The 18,618-nt window shown below is 43.3% G+C and overlaps 1 protein-coding gene across 1 annotated transcript in view; it reads left to right on the top strand.

Moving 5' to 3' along the window:
* The first annotated feature begins 2,114 nt into the window (after nucleotides 1–2,114).
* Nucleotides 2,115–18,618, top strand: part of TTLL8 (tubulin tyrosine ligase like 8) — a 32,715-nt gene continuing 16,211 nt past the window's right edge. Inside the window, exons 1-8 of the mRNA XM_066633648.1 lie at nucleotides 2,115–2,190; nucleotides 4,283–4,378; nucleotides 11,747–11,838; nucleotides 12,955–13,111; nucleotides 13,835–13,902; nucleotides 15,215–15,343; nucleotides 16,315–16,429; nucleotides 17,733–17,861. Coding sequence (XP_066489745.1) covers nucleotides 2,115–2,190; nucleotides 4,283–4,378; nucleotides 11,747–11,838; nucleotides 12,955–13,111; nucleotides 13,835–13,902; nucleotides 15,215–15,343; nucleotides 16,315–16,429; nucleotides 17,733–17,861 — 862 coding nt within the window. The remainder of the gene's footprint in view (nucleotides 2,191–4,282; nucleotides 4,379–11,746; nucleotides 11,839–12,954; nucleotides 13,112–13,834; nucleotides 13,903–15,214; nucleotides 15,344–16,314; nucleotides 16,430–17,732; nucleotides 17,862–18,618) is intronic.

Raw genomic sequence — 18,618 nt, 5'->3', positions numbered from 1 at the left:
TACTTGCAAAGGTCACAATGGTAGTTAAGGAGGGAAGATATGCAACTCCTAGTTAGTGAGGGAGAGGGATTAAATAAGGAGCCTCAAGTGTCACCAAGTGGAGGAACTGTGCTGTTCCCAGGAGGGTAAGATTGGAATTTGGAAGTGAAAAGTCAGGGATTCCAAAACAGTTATTGGGTCCACATTTTTTAAGTCAAGAAGTTGTTTGTAATGCCCAAATAGAACATAAATACCTGACATTCTGGCGAAACAGATAAAAGAAAAAGGGAAGGACACTGTCTTCGTGGGTTTATGAATTTTACTAGGGAATGACTTGGAAGATGATAGTTCATGAGAAATAAATGGATCTGGTGGCCTCCCACATCAATCCATATCCATAGTCTGATGAAACATAAAATGCAACTTCCTGCTTTGCAGTGCCTAGAAAATGGGACATTGGCAGTTGCGGACCTGGCCCCCATGCTGCCCTGGGGCACAGGACTGCAACATGCCACCCCTCCTGCAATACGCCACCCTCTCCAAGGATACTTACTCAGCCATACAGAACCTTGTGTGATGTTCCCAAGTGCTCTGAAAGCCTTCTGAGGCTTCTGAAGTGCTATTAAACAGTACTTCCGGTTTTCTGACAAAAAGCTGAATCACTATTTAAGTGATTGGAGCCCTCCAAATGCTTTGGAGTGCCTGCCCGTGGAATGGTGTGGCACCTGGGGCTTTTGCCTCATATGACTCCCCTCCTACTAGGACCACCACTGGATGTTAGGCAATCCATTTTGTGGCACTGGAATTCCAGACATGAAACCTGGTCTGATTGAACTCTGTGTTTGATCACTTGAGTAACGGGAAATGTACCTCTCTTGACAGCCAAGTGGCCTTTGTAAAGAAGATTGCTGTGTGCCTTGCAGAATGTGACAACGTATTTCCACTTAGGGCCATCAAGCATGTGGATTTTTACTCTGAGATCTCTCTCCTGTAAGGAAGTGGCCTTTGCAGACTTCGTCAGGCTGCAAAGGGAAGAAGACCATGTATTTCATTGCTGTGACTAGCACTGAATAGCTCAATTCTTTTTGGTTTTCAGGGTATCACTACTGTGATGCTGTTTCAACCCGAGTTTCAATGAATGGAAAGAAAGCTATGCTTTGAGTTTATAAAGTATGAACCACCAGATAAGTTGGCTGTAATCACTAGGACTTAATTTGACCCAAGATTTCCTTGTGCTTAACCATGGAGCAATTTTCCCATACTTCAGTGCAGAGGAATAGCGCATAATAAAAAAGAAGATACCTCTGTGCACATATAGAGGGTTTCTCTTGCATCCCAAGGATAATGATAGCTATAGGAAGTATCCAGCTGGCAGAAAGAGAAACCTCTTTTAACAGACCCAATGAGAAAACATTCCTACGGATGAAGTTAAATAGCTTGAGAAATGTAAGACTCTTAAACTCAATTGAAAACTACATACTCATAGTTTACTTGAATGAGCAGAACCTCTGCACGTTTTGTTAGAAGCAGAGTTTATTTTATTTAAAAAACACATCCTGTTTTCACCTTATGTTTTCAGAACAGCTTTCAGTAATTAAAAAATTCAGGGTGCAATCCTAACCCCTTATGTCAGTGCTTTCCAGCACTGGTATAGCAGTGCCAATGGGGCATGTGCTGCATCCTGCAGTTAGATGTAACGCATGGAGGCCTCCTCAAAGTAAGGGAATGTTTGTTCCCTTACCTCAGAGCTGCATTGCCCTTATGTCAGTGCTGGAAACCACTGACATAAGCGGTTAGGATTGCGCCCTATGTGATATAGAACTTAAGCAATAATAACAATGAAATGAATGAAAACAGCCAAAACCAATCACAAGAGAGCCTCTAACCTCCATTCATCCCAAAGAATAGATCTTCAGAACCCATTTAGAAGATGCCATGCAGCGTGAACATCTTGGGCGGTAGGAGGTCCAAGGTCTGGGTGTTACCATGGAGAAAGCCCTGTCCTGCTGTTCGTGAGGCGCAGGTGATGGCACACTGCACAGACACTTCCTCAAAGATCTCAGTGGACCATTTAAATTATTTCACTGTTCTTAATTTTCAGGATTAATGCAAAGCAGTGAAGCAACAATGACAGGATGAACCGGCTTCATGTAGAAAGAAAACCATTCCTGGTACCCATAAATGAAGAATCAAAACATGAAGGAGAAAATTGTTAGTGCTTGCAAATTGTTTTTGTCTTGTTAATGCCATAGGAGAAAAAAGTTGAAAATTGGTCTTGGATAAGAAGGTGCCCATAAATATTTTTTTTAGTTATATATTCCCTAAAACATGAACCACAAATGTCATGATCCAATGTACTGCTTCTTAAGATTATTGTTCATAGGATGCAGGATGCTTGCGATCTAACTCCATTTCCATCACTGGTAGGGCAGTAACCTCTGCACTGCCTTCTTTCTCCTTTATGACATCATGAGATCAGGTCTTGATGAAGGTCACTCAATGAGAAACAATTCAAAATTCAGCTTTCCAGATTCTAAGCCCACTGTATTTTCTACTTGCCCATTTTTAAAAAATCTTGTAGTGAACTTTTTATTTTATTTTTTCATTTTATAATACTTAAAGCACTAACATACACATGATGTGTCCCGTTGTTCTTTAGTCAATTTCCAAAGATGTTAAAATCCTTATCCTAGACCAGAGGTTTCAAATTCATTTTATTTAACAGGCCAAATAGCTTTCATGGCACCTGCTGAGACTCAGAAGTGACATCATTAAGTAGGAAGTGATGTCATTAAGCAGATGATTCTTTGTTCTCACATAGAAATTCATTAGCTGTAAATGACAGAAGAGAAAACATGCAAATCTTGATCATACTTTCAATGCCAATTTTACGTGGACCACCCTTTCAGCATCACTGCTTCTGTCACAGTGTCACCACAGCTCAGCAGCTGAGAGGTGGTCTGCAAAGTGATGCCTTGGCAGCAGTGACTTTGCTGAAAGGGCAACCCACATGATAATTGGTCTCTCCCAGAGCCTCTGCAGCATCTCCCTCTCACACACGTCTTGGTCTGCCCTTTCCCCAGTAGCATTCCTTACCTTCTGAGGCCTCCTTCGGTCTTTCCATCCCAGAGCCTTAGCAGAAGTGGTACCACTGAAAGGGCAGCACTGGGACAGAGGCTGGATAAAGAGTTCCCAGGGGGCCACATCCAGTCCATGGGCCTTATGTTTGACATCCCTGCCCTCAGCATTCTTCCTTCAGAACTAAGTCCCACTGAGTCTGATAGGACTTACTCCCAGACAAATACGCACAGCAGTTCAGCCTGAGCGCCATTGCACTTCTTCACAGTTGCACACCTGAGTAAGCGTTTTACTAGATTGTAGGGGAAAGTGCGCTAGAGTAAATGAACCCTTGGTATTGATCCAACTATGGGTCAGAATGGGTGAGAACTGGATTTTATATAAAGTTGATCTTGCAAAGACATCAAGGAGGGCAACAACATTGTGGCTAAAAGACTGAGCTATAGATCAGTGGTTCCCAACCTTTACCTAAAGGTAAGGGAACCACTAAGTTTTCACAGGGCCTGTCAACAGGGGTGGCATTGCAGTGGTGGTGACACTTCCAGGTTTGCAGTGCTGCTACAGCCGACCAGTAGCCCAAACCTGAGCTGCCTGGCACCGGAGGTTACTGTGGCACCAAAATGGCTACTGTGGCATACAACTCACACCGGGCAGCCTGCAGCGGCTCCTCAGGGGAGGGGGAATTTTGTCCCCATCCCCTGGGTAAAGGAAGTAGCCCTGCAATGGGGCTATTCAATTCTGCAGCAGCTCTTAAACCAGCGCAGAATCAAGCAGTCCCATGTCGGGCCACGAGGCTGGACACGGGACTCAAGATTCAGTGGATTCAGTGGATTTTGGAACCACTGCACTAGCCCCAATTCCATACTTCAAGTCATGTCTGCCTTGATCCTCAAGTTATTGATTGTTCTATGCTCATTTTCTCTGCTTATTTCCCACAGCTGCTCCCTTCGTCCCCTTCCCCTGGGTAAAGGAAATAGCCCTGCAATGGGACTATTCGATTCTGCAGTGGTTCTTAAGCTGGTGCAGAATCAAGAAGCCCTATGTTGGGATATGAGGCCCGACAGGGCTCAGGATCCAGTGGGGCTGAGCTCCGCTGGTCCTGTCAAGGGGGCCACCAGTTGAAAAAGTTTTGGAACCACTGCACTAGCCCCAATTCCATGCTTCAAGTAATTTCCTCCTTGATCCTCAAGTTGTGGATTGCTCTATGCTCATTTCTCTCCCATAGGTTTGACAAAGGCTGAACCCCCTCCTCAAAAAATCCTGAAAATTGCTTTGGACAATTGCCTTCCTGTACTTTCATGCCACCAAGGACTGTTTCCCGGTAAATCTCCACCTTCTTTTTTCTTCCAGACTTGAGTATTTATTTCAAAAATATGAGGGTTGTTCAAATCAGTACTCACAGTATGCTCTGATCGCACATGGAAACAGTGCAGGTATTTGAAAAGGAAACTGTTACTTCTAGTTTCGATCCAATGTATTGCAGAAGCAAGATGGTCACTGCTAATTAACGCTGTTAGATCAAAAAATGCTAAGAGTTTTTGGCAAATTATATCAGGTTGTTTTCACAAAGAGTCAATTGGTACTACTGCAATCCCTGCCAAACTGTGGGAATCGAACTTTAAATCAATTTTTTTTGATGAATCCAAATCGTCCTCTGTTGTTCAGGCATCCATCCCACCAGACTTCCCAGACTGGCCTGCTGTCTCAGTGGATGAGATCATTTCAATTATTAACCAGCTAAAACAGGGTAAAGCAGCTGGCCCAGATGCAATTCCCTCAGACATCTATAAAGCAGCACCAGACTGGTGGGCACCAATTATTGCGGAACTATTCACGAGAATCAATAAATTTGGAGTAATTCCAGAATCCTGGACCAGATCAATCTTGGTCCCTATTTTCAAAAAAGGAAATAAGAACCTTCCCTCTAGCTACAGGCCAATAAGCCTTTTGGATGTTGCAGGGAAAATGTACGCATCCCACTTATTGAAAAAACTTTCTTCCTGGATATTTGATTATAACATCATAGGTCCAGAGCAAGCAGGTTTCAGACCAAACAAGTCCACAGTTGACCACTGTGTGATACTGTCCCATTTAATTTTTAAACAGGTGACTCAAAAGAAATCTCGACTCTATGTGGCATTCCTGGATTTAAAGGCTGCCTTTGACTCTATTGATAGGGACAGACTCTGGGAAAAACTTGAGAAGATGGGACTTGACAAAAAATTATTAGAACTAATTCGTGTCCTACACCTAAACACCTCCTGTCAAGTGAAATTATCCCCACAAGGTGACCTTTCAGCTCCAATCCTGATCAACAAGGGGGTCAAGCAGGGTTGTGTGCTGGCACCCACTTTGTTCATCCTTTTCATCAATGATTTGGCTCCCATCTTATCAAAGCTTGACTCACATTACCCCAAACTAGGATCGGTGGACGTCCCTTTACTTCTATATGCTGACGACATGGCTCTGATCTCACGTACAAAAATAGGCTTACAGAGACTGGTCAAAGCCTGCATTGAGTATCTTACAACAAACTCTTTGCAGCTAAACTATGAAAAGTCTAAAATTGTGGTATTTGGGAACTCATGGAAACCACAATCTTGGCTTTTCAGTGGAAAATTAATACAGCAGGTCAAGGAATTCCAGTACCTTGGTCTTCAATTTCATTACAAGCATTCCTGGTCCTCTCATCGATCAATTGCAATTAATTCATCCAAACCAGTGGCTCAAGCCATAACTCGCTTTTTCTTCTGGGGCAACTGGTTTGTACCAGCTGCTTTGCAAGCTTTTAATGCTAAAGTCATTCCACAAATTTTATATGGCATCCCAGTATGGATGCCGGCATTAAATAACACAATTGAAAGGGTTCAATCCAAATTTCTTTACGAAATTCTCGGCTTACCGCATTGCGTTCCCTACGCAGCACTCTGCCTGGAATCATGTCAACACAGGCTGGAGTTACATGCATGGTCCAGTTTTTTAAAATACTGGGCCAAAGTCTTTTTTAGGGCTGATCACGACTTGTTGCTAAGGGTGCTGTTGACTGATTCAATGTTATCCCCCTGCCTAGTTCTATTTTATAAAAAAACCCAACAGATGGGCCTTGAGGTCGATCTACAAGGAGCTCCCTCTCCTGAGGTTATCACCAGGCTTGTGAAAACCAGACTATATGATATAGAAAGGCAAGAGATTCTAAGTGCAGCACAGAAAAAATGTTCCCCTCTGAATTTTCATCTTAAAATTACAAGTGGTCAACAACCAAAATATCTGTCCCTCCTAGTGCACCCCCTGGAGAGAAGGGCCTTTACCTTGGCACGTTGTAACGTGACGCCCTCTAATGACTTATATGGCTGATTTAGAAATGCCTCCTGGGAAGATCGTTTATGTAGCTGCAACTTAGGTGAAGTAGAAATATCCACACACGTTATGTTGCACTGTCCCAGATGGCAAGCACTAAGACAGCAATTTCTCTCTCCCTTGCTCCATGCTAAAACAGGGCATTCTGAGAAAGCTATAATTCAATTCCTTCTAGCAGGTGATGTAGAGCATACAACCCTCTCAGTCGCACAATTCCTAAATTTGAGTAATTTGAATCGAGCCAAGCTTTCTGTAGCAAGTAATCACTGAGTACATTACATATTTGGCAGTATCTGCAGAATAACTGATTGTTTTGTTTTGTTTTTAAATATTACATGTTTGTATGTAAAATGTATTGTACGTTTGTATCTGTGTGTACACATAGGTGTGCACATATACATATATCTGTGTATTACTTAAGTTTATATTCTCTCTACGGTTCCCATACAGAGTCTTCACCTACTAAATGTTTATGCCTAAAAAAGGTTGACTTGACTTGACCTGTTACTGCTACATGAAATGTAGTTTTGGAGGTTAAGGAGTCTGTGTCATGCATTCTTTTTGAAGCAGTAGTGTAGCTAGAAGGGGGGCAAAATGGTAAGTATTGCAGGTGCCACAATGGACCCTGTAAGTGGCCCCTCTCATTTGCTCTCAGAGCCATTCTGGGCAGCAACAGCGATGCCAAACAGAATCTCCTGCACATTGGTGCCCAGAATAGCTCCAGTAGAGAGTGGGAGGGTCCACTTCTAGCTATGCTACTGGTTCGACATGGCTATTCTAGCTATGCTACTGGTTCGACTTGACTACAAACAAAGATCTTCAAATCACTGAGTACCGCAGAAGGTTAAATGCATAATTTGGTCCTTCAGGTTTACTTTATCAAAATTAAATAGCAGCTCTGTGTGTTCACAAGCACAATTGTGTATGGCCACCTCTGCCAGTCCAGTCTGCCTGCCTGGAAAAAAATCAGAACATCAGCATCCAGAGGGGGGATATTTAACTCTTTCCCATCCACTCTGTGGTGCTGATGAACAATGGCAGCACTAGAAAAAAGATATCAAAAGTCACTTTATATTTGTACAAAAATGTTTTGTCAAGAAAGGGCAAAGTGCATTTTCTGAGAAGACAAACTTTATCCCACATGTTAGATTTCTGAAAGAAAAAGAATAGTATATTTCATATTAGTGCCCCCACCCTCAACATAAACAGAAATGAATCCATGAGCAGCCCCTGGGGCATCACAAGGCGCTTGCCAGGGTGTTGCAGGCCACCCGCTGCCCCGGCAAATAGACCGTGGCACGAGCCTCCAAGCAGCGGCTGGTGGCTCAGTGCAGCGAACAGAACTGCAGCATGTAAAAATCACATGCTATGAAAAGCCTTCCCACGTGCCCTGACCCTCCTGCTGCTCTTTGGAGTCTTGTGATGACCTCTGAACCTGGAAATGAGCAGTTGGTGACATCATCTCGTGGCGCATTTTGCGTCACTGCCACATACTTTCGGGTTCCAAGGGAAACTTTGGGAACCACTGATGTAACATGCAGTTTGGCTCTGGAAAAGGACGCTTAGAGTAAAAAGTGTGGGGTATTGCTCTACATTTTGTTAGGAAAGTAAATGGAATATGTAAAAGTTGATTTCCGCTGATGTGATCGATCAGGGCTCACATCACATTTAGTTCTGAGCAGAGATTTCAAACTTCCAAATTGTGACTAAGGGTTGGTTCAGATTATAAATTAGAACCGGACTCTTCTAATAGGAGACATGCATGCTCATGCTGTATGCACACCCTGTCCCCTTTGTGAGTTAATTCTATTAATTGTATGGAGAATGGTCTACCTGAAATGCCTTTGCATATGTGTTGCTTAACCCTACTTTTAAAGCATGTAGAGGGGCAGTTTGGACAAACAGATTGGGGAAATTAACCAGGAAGTGAGAGGATGAGGCCAGTAACATATTCAGGATGTGGCAAATGAGGACATCTGCCCTGGGCACCAGTTCGGGGGGGGCAAGCAGTAGCATATGAAGGGGATGACTGGGATGCTGTGCTCCCCTCTGCAGTGCTCCAGGTTTTTCCCAGGCTCTCCTCGTAGTGTGTGTGTGCACAGCGTTCATCGCTTAAAACGGTGAGTGGTGCAAATTTGGCCCCTCCCATCCTCCCTCTCCTGGGTTTGGCACCAAAATGGTCATTCTGGCATGGGAGGGTGTAGCACAGGCGCAGGGGCAACTCGGTGATGCAAGGGGTGACATTGCTTCATCACCACATCACTCCACCCCAGGTATAGTTAGGTACGTGGAAAGTGGAGTTCTGTTCTTAAAGGACTGGTGAAACCAGTGCTAAGATCAGCATCTCTGAAGGCCAAAGTTCACTATTCACCATAAGTCTGCAATGACCCCAGATGGTCAGTCAAGAGGCGTCACTGAAATAACCTGGGATTTGCTGACCATGGAATGAAGAGTTGTTGATGGAGAACAGCAATCCCAGAGCCACCGTTTCTGAAATAGCCTCTGGCACCATCTCCTGGTACTTCTTCAGCTCCTCACATAGAATGTTCGTCATTTGTTTCCAAATTCTCTCCGGTGGCAACATTCCGTGAGAGGAAGTGATTCATAAAGCCTCATTCTGTCTGAGCAGACACGAGGCAAATGCTCACTGAGGCTTGGCTCTTCAGGCACTCGGAGCTATTATTTTTGAATAATCTCATTGGAGAAATATCAGATTAAGTAGTTCATGTATTTCAGGGGTGTTTAAATAAGATTCGGAAGGATTCATGATTTAGGTGCTCTGAAAATTCAGGCATAGCATTCAGGTCAAAAGCATTATGTCTGGATTAAGTGCGGTTTCTTTAAACATGCCATGTCATTTTCCTTCCACGACATTACCTTGTTTTGAAACAGCTGCAGAACAGAAGTAAGTGTAAAACTCTATAGAGCATGGTCAACTTAAAATTCTCATTTCATTAACTTATCTGTGTACATTCATTTACTTATCTGTGTACACTCAATTTGATCCAATGATCTTGGTGTGGGCAGTGATGGTAACCAAGTGAGATGGTACATGTACATTTTATTTATTTATTTATTTATTTACTTACTTACTTACTTACTTACTTACTTACTTACTTAGGCCCATATCCTAACCCACTTTCCAGCACTGGGATAGCTGTACTAATGGGACGTGTGCTGCATCCTGCAGTTGGCTGGCACTCACGGAGGCCTCCTCAAGCTAAAGGAATGTCTGTTTCCTTACCTAGCAGTTGCATTGCTCTTATGTTGGTGCATTGGTCTTATGTTAAGTGGGTTAGGATTGTGCCCTTACTTTCTTACTTAAAACGTTGATGTCCCACCTTTCCTGAAGCTTAGGGCTGCTTACATTACTTGATGAACAGATACAATACAAAATAAGATTTGAAAAACATTGACTTTTAAAAGCTAAAACATAACTTAAAACCCAGCACAGCAAATGGTATAACATTTCAAAAAAATAAAAAACCCATAAGTAGTGGTAAGTAAAAAAGCAACACATAACAAGCTAAAAATATGAAGGCAGCAAACGTATAAATACATAATAAAAGCAACAGGCTAGGGGAAAAAATACCACTAAAAGCTAATGTAAATAAAAATGTACAGCGGACCCTCCACATCCATGGATCTCATATCTGTATCACAGATCACCATCTGCAAACTCAGAGGGTTCACATGAATGCCGCCAGAGGCTCTCCGCAATTACTTACCTGAAGCCTCCAGAAGCGTCTCTTAAGTTCCCCTACTTGTTCAGATACATTGTACCAAGAAGAATTGGACTAAATCAAGCAGTAGAAGGCAGGAGAGTTTTGGAGAGAAACCTAAAGTACATGGACAGATGGAAGTCAGGCAACTTTTGCACAAAGTAGCAATTTCAGGTTGAGCATCCCTAATCAAAAAATCTGAAATCCGAGACACTCCAAAATCTAAAACTGGGTGGCTGAGATAGTGACACTTTGGCTTTCTGATGATTCAATGCAAGCAAACTTTGTTTCATGCACAAATTATTTTAAAAAGTGCCTTCAGGCAATATAGGGTATATGAAATATAAATGAATTTTGTGTCTAGACTTGGGTCCCATCCCCGAGATTATGTATATGCAAATATTCCAAAATCTGAAAAAAAAATAAAATCCAAAATTCAAAACATTTCTGGTCTCAAGCATTTTGGATAAGGGATACTCAACCTGTATCTTGAAAGGGTTCCAGTTAAAATAGAGAGAAGTATCTTGTGATGCAGAGTGGGGAACTGAAAGGAAATGATTGGAGTTCTTCATTTTATAGCTCATAAATGTAGAGTGGTCATTCCAAGATACTCCAATGGCTAGGTCATACATGTATATTTAATCCTTGATTTCTCATTTGATTCCCTGAGACCTTTTTAGACACTGGCTGCTTGCTCTTCTGTGTGTTCAGTGAATGAGTGTGAGGAGGGTTGCTCTTCTGCTCCTGATCTATGTGTGTTCATCTTAATCCTTGGACATATCCTTTGCAGGTACAGTTGTATATGTGGGGCCAATGGTGTAACTGGCCCCCCTGGCACCCTGGGCCAGCTGTGCCATGTCACCCACCCCCCCATGCCTGACCCAGAAGTAATTATGGTGATGTGATGACATCACCCAGTTATTTCTGAGCTATGACACTCAGAGCAGTTGCGAGTCGCTTTGAGCGGCTATCTGCTTTTTTAGTGAAAAAGCAGTTAGCTGTTCAGATCGGCTCACAACAGCTCTGTGTGTCCATGGGGAGGTGCAGGAGAAAGTATTGCAGCAGCAAGGAGGCCTCCTCACCTTCTCTTACCCCCTCTGTGGCACAGCCAGGTAGACATGGCAGGTGGGCCAGCTCCGGCTTTGCCTGCCTCAGTATTTGCCATCAAGGATGTGGGTTGGCACCCCCTGAAGGCACGATACCCAGGGTAATGTACCTCCGTCCCTCTTAGCTACGCCACTGTGTGGGGCCATTCTTCAGGCATTAAATGAATGTGTAGACTGGAGGAGGGTGAATTCTACACCCTCAAGTCATTGAACTCACAGAGATGTGGCAACAGAATGATGACTTGCTATTGAAAAGGTACATTGATTCAATTGAAAAGCACGTTGGATTTGATCTGTAATAGATGGTTATTCACACAAGGAAGCCAAAGCTCAATGTTGCAGTCCTGTCGCAAATGTGAATCATCAGGGTGAGTGCACAGGTTATAGATGTGGTGGGGTGCATAAATGGGAACTGCAAAGTAAGTTTTGTAATGTGCTTAATCAGTTTTCCATTGCTCTTTTTTGACCATTTCTGCAACATGATGTTACTCTTTATGTTTTTAGAGCTAACCCAGAAGATTGGAGACGAATTACCTCCTCCCCCCAGAATCGACAAGTACAAACTGGCAAAGTTTCTAACAGAAAAAGCAATCAGGGTACATGTGACTGGCAACAGGTTTTCTTTTTTAAATTAACATTTTTTTTATTTCTTGTATTTCTATCTTACCCTTTGACTCTAAAATATATGGTACTTACAGCCCAATTCTGTGCTTCCTGGTGTCTGTTGGAGCAGTGATGCCAAAACAGCTACTGTTGTATTCACTGGGTGCCGGGAAGCAGCCGGAGGTCTCCTCTGGGGAAGGGGGCTTTTGACCCCTTCCTCCAGGGAAAGCCCTAAGTTTTTAATAACATTTCAAATAGAATGTTATATCAATGCTAAATATGTATGACAACGTGACTTGAAGAAACACTCAGACTATGTTCTCCCTCCTCCTCCTCCACTCTTCAGATTGGGTGAATATCTGTATCAAAAATTCTGGGTTGTTAAACTACAGTTCCACATGTTATATGAAACCAGGATTTGTTCTTTTGAAATGCGGGAGGGGGGAGGTATGGGGGAGGTATGGGGGAGGTATGGGGGAGAGAGGCAGTGGCAAGTCAAAGAAGTGCAAGCTGCTTCCTCTGAGTGTTTTTTCAAACTCTTAAGAGGTGGTGGCAGATGTGATTTAGCATATTGGCTTGCCTCATGCACCCCCTGCACGTGACACTCCAAGGGTGGAACCTGGGGTGGACCACTTCCTCTCCCCGCTAGGTATGCCACTACTCCCAGGTTCAGGCAAGACATGGAGTTGTGATTCAACAAGCTAGGATTTCTTTTTGCATGCAATGAGGAGAAATGATGACGGGAAATTGAAGAGGCTCAGGATCAGTGTTCCTTTGGTTTGCATTCCCAGTCCCATAATTTTTTTGATTATCTGAACTGGGTTTTTTTTATACTTTCTTCAGCTGAGTTAATAGCAGTTTCAGTGGGAGCATTTGGACTTGAAAACCGATGCAGAGGAAGGCAGGATCAAACCTCCTCCTTCCCCCCCATGTTACTTCCTTGATTGTCAAATAAACTATTGTCAAATAAACTATTACTAAATTGTGCTGCCCAAAACTAAAAATGAAATAATGAAAGGAAGGTTGAATGAATGGAATGGAAGGAAAACTGAATGATCTGCCCCATCATGTCTAGTTTGGTCAGCAAATACATACATTTGTGATTTTAGGAAAAGAGAATTTTTACCATCTGTGGTCCTTACCCGGTCATCCGTACAGCTTTAAGGAAGAGAGGATGGGTGGAAAGAAAGCATCTCCAAAAATGTGAAGCCCACGACCACAAGGAGGATGGAAACGAAACAGTGTCTGACAATGCCGGCAAAAATGGTACAACTACCTTTGATGTTCATACTCTTTAGGAGACCCTTTTCTGTCTTTCATTTGGATGGAACTGGCATAAAACCCTTAAAAAGAAACATGCACATCTCCACTTACCTTTGCCACACTTGGCTGTGAGGAAAATGCAAAATGGAATGTTCTTTGGCATTCATATGAAATTCCAGTGGCATCTGGCACCTGGGGGCACAAAATTTTTTAACCCCTGCATTTTAACACCTCCCAGGTATCTTAGAAAGTGCCTTAGACCTTAGACCACTTTTTCACCTCTGGTGCACCACTGGGGGTGCAGGTTGGCACCCCTTCAAGATGTGGTACCCAGAACGATGTACCATTGTATCTGATTTCTGTCTGTTTGCTGACTCCATCTGAGACGGGGATACAATCTCAAGCCCTTTCAGATATTTAAAGACTCAATTGTGTGTACACAAGTGTATAGACATGAGTTAATCCTTGCAGTGTAGTTAACTGTAATTTTCTTTTAGTTAACATGATGATTTTATACTGCTGGCCGGCCTAATGTTTAAATTTTATGTTTATTTTCTGTTTTTTGCAGTAAACTGCCTTGTGCAGGTTTTATCAGAAAAAAAAAGTTGTATATAATGACAATAATTAGTTAAATAATCAACATTGTATTTTTTAAATTTTGCTGGATCCTGTCCTGAAAACAGTGTCCTAATTCTGGCTCTCTTATCTTGCATGGTTTTCCTGAAGAAATCAAAACTGCCTTGCGTGAAGAGGAAAGTCTCGCTAACAATGCAAATGATATCCATGATATAATGGTAAGATTACAGAGGTAATGATGTGTTCCTATTGTGTTGTTTAGATAGCCTTTTTAAGATAAATGGGGTTGTAATGCAAGTATTTTTTTTTCACAAGTAGGAAGCATTTATGTTCAAGTGGAGGGGGGGGGGAATGAAGGCTGGAGTATGATTTTTGCCTATTCTCTCATCCCTTTACAGCGCCCCATGCTTCTGGAAAATTTGCAACCCTACAGGACAGGATATGTGCTGGGGAGGGGGGAGGTTGTAGCAGGAAGGGGGATCAACTTAACAACCTGCCATTCACTGAAAAAATTAGGGCACAATCCATAGAATACTCATCCCAAACAGCACATATTTTCACATTTTTATATTACTCTTCCTCCAGGGAGCTCTGGGTGGTGTGTGTAGTTCCTCCTCTCTTTTTGACCTCACAACAACCCTGTGAGGTAGGTGATACTGAGAGAGAGTGACCGGCTCAAGGTCACCCAGGAAGCTTTGTGGTTTAAAAGGGATTTGAACCTGGATCTTGCAAATCTGCATCCAACTTCTTAACCGCTACACCATCCTGAATCCTTTACCATTAAATTTTTGAAATGATCGACTAAATCAGGGATGTCAAACTCATTTCATCCTGGGGGCCACATTGGATTTATGGCACCTGCTGAGGGCTGAACTCCAAATGTGGCACCCAAAAGTGTCCTGAACACAGGAAGTGATGTCACTTCTGACATCACTTCCTGTTTCTTTAAAAAGCTGAGGCTTCCCCCTCGCTCTGCTACCTCCCCCACCCCATTCTACCACAAAGTATCCCCTGCCTCCCCCACCCCACACACCATTCTACCACAAAGCATCCCCTGCTTCCAACCCCCACCGCATGGCGCCTCCTGCACTCAGACCTCCTCTGGCCGCAACTGGAGCCCAGGCAAGCTCCGGCCACGGCCAGAGGGAGTTGCAGGGCCAGGGACGCTGCACACGGCGCCTCCGGCCCTTGGAATGACGTTCTGGGGCCCCATAAGGCCATGAAAGTTCATTTCTGGGTGTTCCGAAAAACTCGGAAGTGACCCTTGAAGGTGTTCTGGAGCTTCAGAACGTAACTCTGAGGGTTGGGGAAGCTGCGTGCTGCAATCCCAGCCTTCAGAATTTTCCTCCAACCACGGTTGGAGCGAGCGGGGGTGGGGCAGTCCCAAAGCTCCCCCAGATCACGGGGGCTGCCCCAAATGGCTCTGTGGGCTGTATCGGGCCGTATCTTTGACACCCCTGGACTAAATAGATCAGCTGAAGCAGGTAATATTTCCCAGGCAGAATGATAATACAGTCTTCTTTGGGCCAGTCTAGGTTGGTAAGAAATGAAGAAGCCTCCTTTTACTGGACTATCAAAAAGGATGCTGTTGATTACTACAATCTCCACATGGATCAGATGATCAACCATTATGCAAGAACTGGCTCTTTTACAACCAAAGTAAGTATTGTTTGGAGAGGATGACATGTCATCAGAGCAGAGGTCAACCTGATTGGCGAGCCAGACTTTGTGAAGACAAGCTGGTGGGAAGCCAGAGTGCTCTCTCCCAAACCATCATATCATGAGACTCCACCGAACACTTTGGCTGGTCCAGCCCTCTAAGCCAAATAACCACGCAGGAGTCCTTCCATCAGACAAGAAGACATCGCCCAAACTTCTTTGCATCATTACAGAGGCCTCCAAGGTGGCCTCTTATTTCTGAATGAGACACAGCCTGCCAGTTAACCAGGCATGCACTAACAAGGCATGGCCTAATTAGCATCAGATGATGAAATGATGCTGGCCAGACCAACCGCAGTGTGAGATTCTGCAGAGACCTTTGAGATATTAATCTCCCAATGAGAGGAGTCTGTTAACTAGAGGCACCTTACATCTGGTGCACAGAAGGGTTGGGAAAGGGTGAGTAATATCAGGAGAGGACTAACCGTTGATGATCCTTGTCTTAATCTGTACCTTTTGAGTGTACAGGTGAAACAATGCAAGATTCTTAACAATTGGATGAAAGATGCGGTTCCTACTGTTTACTTTTTAAGTGGCAAAAATCACTGACAAGCTATAAATGAGTAAAGCTGCAATCCTATACACATTTATTTTACTTTTCATATTTTCTCCAAGGAGCTCAGGGTGCTGTACATTCCCTTCTTTTGTCCTCATAACAACCCTGTGAGGTAGGTGAGGCTGAGAGGCCCAAGGTCAGCCAGGGGGAACAAATACTGTGATTGTATTGGTGCTGGAAAGTTGGATAGGACTGGGCCAGCAATGTATTAAATGAAGAAAAATAAAGGATATTCTCTGGATGACTGGTGGAAAAATAGCATGGCTTCCTATAATTCTGCCTTTTGTTCATGTATGTTATGCTAAAATAGCAAACCACAAACCAGTAATATAAAATATGTGAATTTTATTTAAAGATTGGACTTTGTTTGCACATGAGAAATTTGCCCTGGTATGTGTCAGCCAACCCAGATGCTTTTTTCCCTCGATGTTATGGCATTTGCATGGATGATGAGAAATCTGCTTTTATAGGTAAGTTGTTTTGCCTGATCACTGTTTCAGTCTTGGAAATGTTTCACAGTTATAGGCTTGAAATAAGCGGGAATATTTTGAGATGTACTATTAAACATGTGATCTGTTATTCTGCTGTCCAAAGGCCAAATTGCTCAGTGACTCTTGCAGGCTGACTATGAGTATGCTTGCAGAATTTGACTTCAGGTGTGAACTTAGCACACTGAGGGCCCAATCTTAATGGCCTGCTTGCACCATTGGAACTTCTGTTCCAATGGCACAGTGCACTTTATGGCTGTCACCAAAGGTGACACTCCATAGAGTGTGGCCTAGCCGCTGCCACAAGTTGTGAGCAGCTGCAGACTTGCTTCAGCAGCCCTGCCAACGAGCCCCAAAGTTGGGAAGTCAGCAAGGGATGATGTGGCGTGGGCAGGAGGTGGCATGGGTGCCACAGGACAGGGAGGGAAAGGAACAGGGAGGAGACTGGGGCAGGAAGATGGATCGAGGCTGGAAAAGAAGGAGGTATTGCCAGCAGTGGTGTCACTAATATCTTTTCCCCCTACCTGGCCTTGATCCATGTGCCTGGGTTCACTTGGACTTGTGCCAGCAAAGTAGCTGGCACAGGTCTGAGTACACCCATCAAGGCAGCAAAGGCTTTCATGTCAGGATTCAAATGTGAACCATATGAAGTCAAAAGAGATGAACGTCCCCTGAGCAGATGTGGTGAAATAAAATGCACTCTGTATTTACTTTAAGTAATGATATTATTACTAAAACATATTCAAAAAATCAGTATCCTTTAATAGTTCCCTCAAAACCCTGCTGTGTTTTATAGAACTAAAATGAACCGGAGTCTACGTTGTATTACGGCTTTCTAGGGCTCAGTTCCAACATCTGACTTTCATGTTAGGATTTGATTGTGAACTATATGAAATAAAAATAGATTAAAGTTCCCCTGAGCAGATGCAAAGTGCATTTAGCCTCACTGCTGACTATGTAGACAGACTAGATCTCTCTCTCTCTCTCTCTCTCTCTCTCTCTCTCTCTCTCATATTTTAAGAATAAAGAATAATGCAAAGTAACTCTGATATCATGATGTCAGAAAGTTTACAGCCACGTGGTTGGTACTTAAGACTAGATTTCCAATTGGAATCCATCACGTGTGTGTGTGTGTGTGTGTGTGTGTGTGTGTGGAGGGGGGGCTTAATATATTTTTATGGATGTTTTCATCAGTTGCCTTTAAAATCCGTCTGCGTTTTGTCTTTTGACATGTGTATTGTTTAATAAGATGCTCTCTAAAATAACATTATGTCCTTTATTTCAGAGGACTTTAGGAAAACAGCTGCATCCAGCATCATCAAATGGGTGGTCAATTTGCACATGTCTGGTCACAAAACGTCCATGGCAGGCCCTAAAGGAAAAGGTGATAAAGAAGATGCAGATCAGACTCAAGGTTTGTTAGTAGGTTTATTAATATTATAAAGGACAATGCAAAAGGTCTGCATCAGAGTTAGTTAAAAAAAGAAGTCTGCATTTTCCATTCTTAATAAACATGCTATGATGAAAAGAAAAATCAAGAATTTCTACGCTCCTACTTCAAATTGCAGTCTAGCTCAAACCCACAGATAATCAAAGATTTTTTTCCTTTTGGGAGGCAAATGTGTTAAGAACATAAGAACAGCCCCACTGGATCAGGCCATAGGCCCATCTAGTCCAGCTTCTTGTATCTCACAGTGGCCCACCAAATGCCCCAGGGAGCACACCAGATAACAAGAGACCTCATCCTGGTGCCCTCCCTTGCATCTGGCATTCTGGCATAACCCATTTCTAAAATCAGGAGGTTGCGCATACACATCATGGCTTGTAACCCGTAATGGATTTTTCCTCCAGAAACTTGTCCAATCCCCTCTTAAAGGCGGCCAGGCTAGACGCCATCACCACATCCTGTGGCAAGGAGTTCCATAGACCAACCACACACTGAGTAAAGAAATATTTTCTTTTGTCTGTTCTAACTCTCCCAACGCTCAATTTTAGTGGATGTCCCCTGGTTCTGGTGTTATGTGAGAGTGTAAAGAGCATCTCCCTATCCACTCTGTCCATCTCCTGCATAATTTTGTATGTCTCAATCATGTCCCCCCTCAGGCGTCTCTTTTCTAGGCTGAAGAGGCCCAAATGCCGTAGCCTTTCCTCATGTGATGCCATTAAAGGTT

This window comes from Tiliqua scincoides, chromosome 7 (assembly GCF_035046505.1).
Source record: "Tiliqua scincoides isolate rTilSci1 chromosome 7, rTilSci1.hap2, whole genome shotgun sequence".
In the NCBI taxonomy this organism is placed as follows: Eukaryota; Metazoa; Chordata; class Lepidosauria; order Squamata; family Scincidae; genus Tiliqua; species Tiliqua scincoides.
The sequence above is the reverse complement of the archived record's forward strand: the minus strand, read 5'-3'. Positions and strand labels throughout refer to the sequence as shown.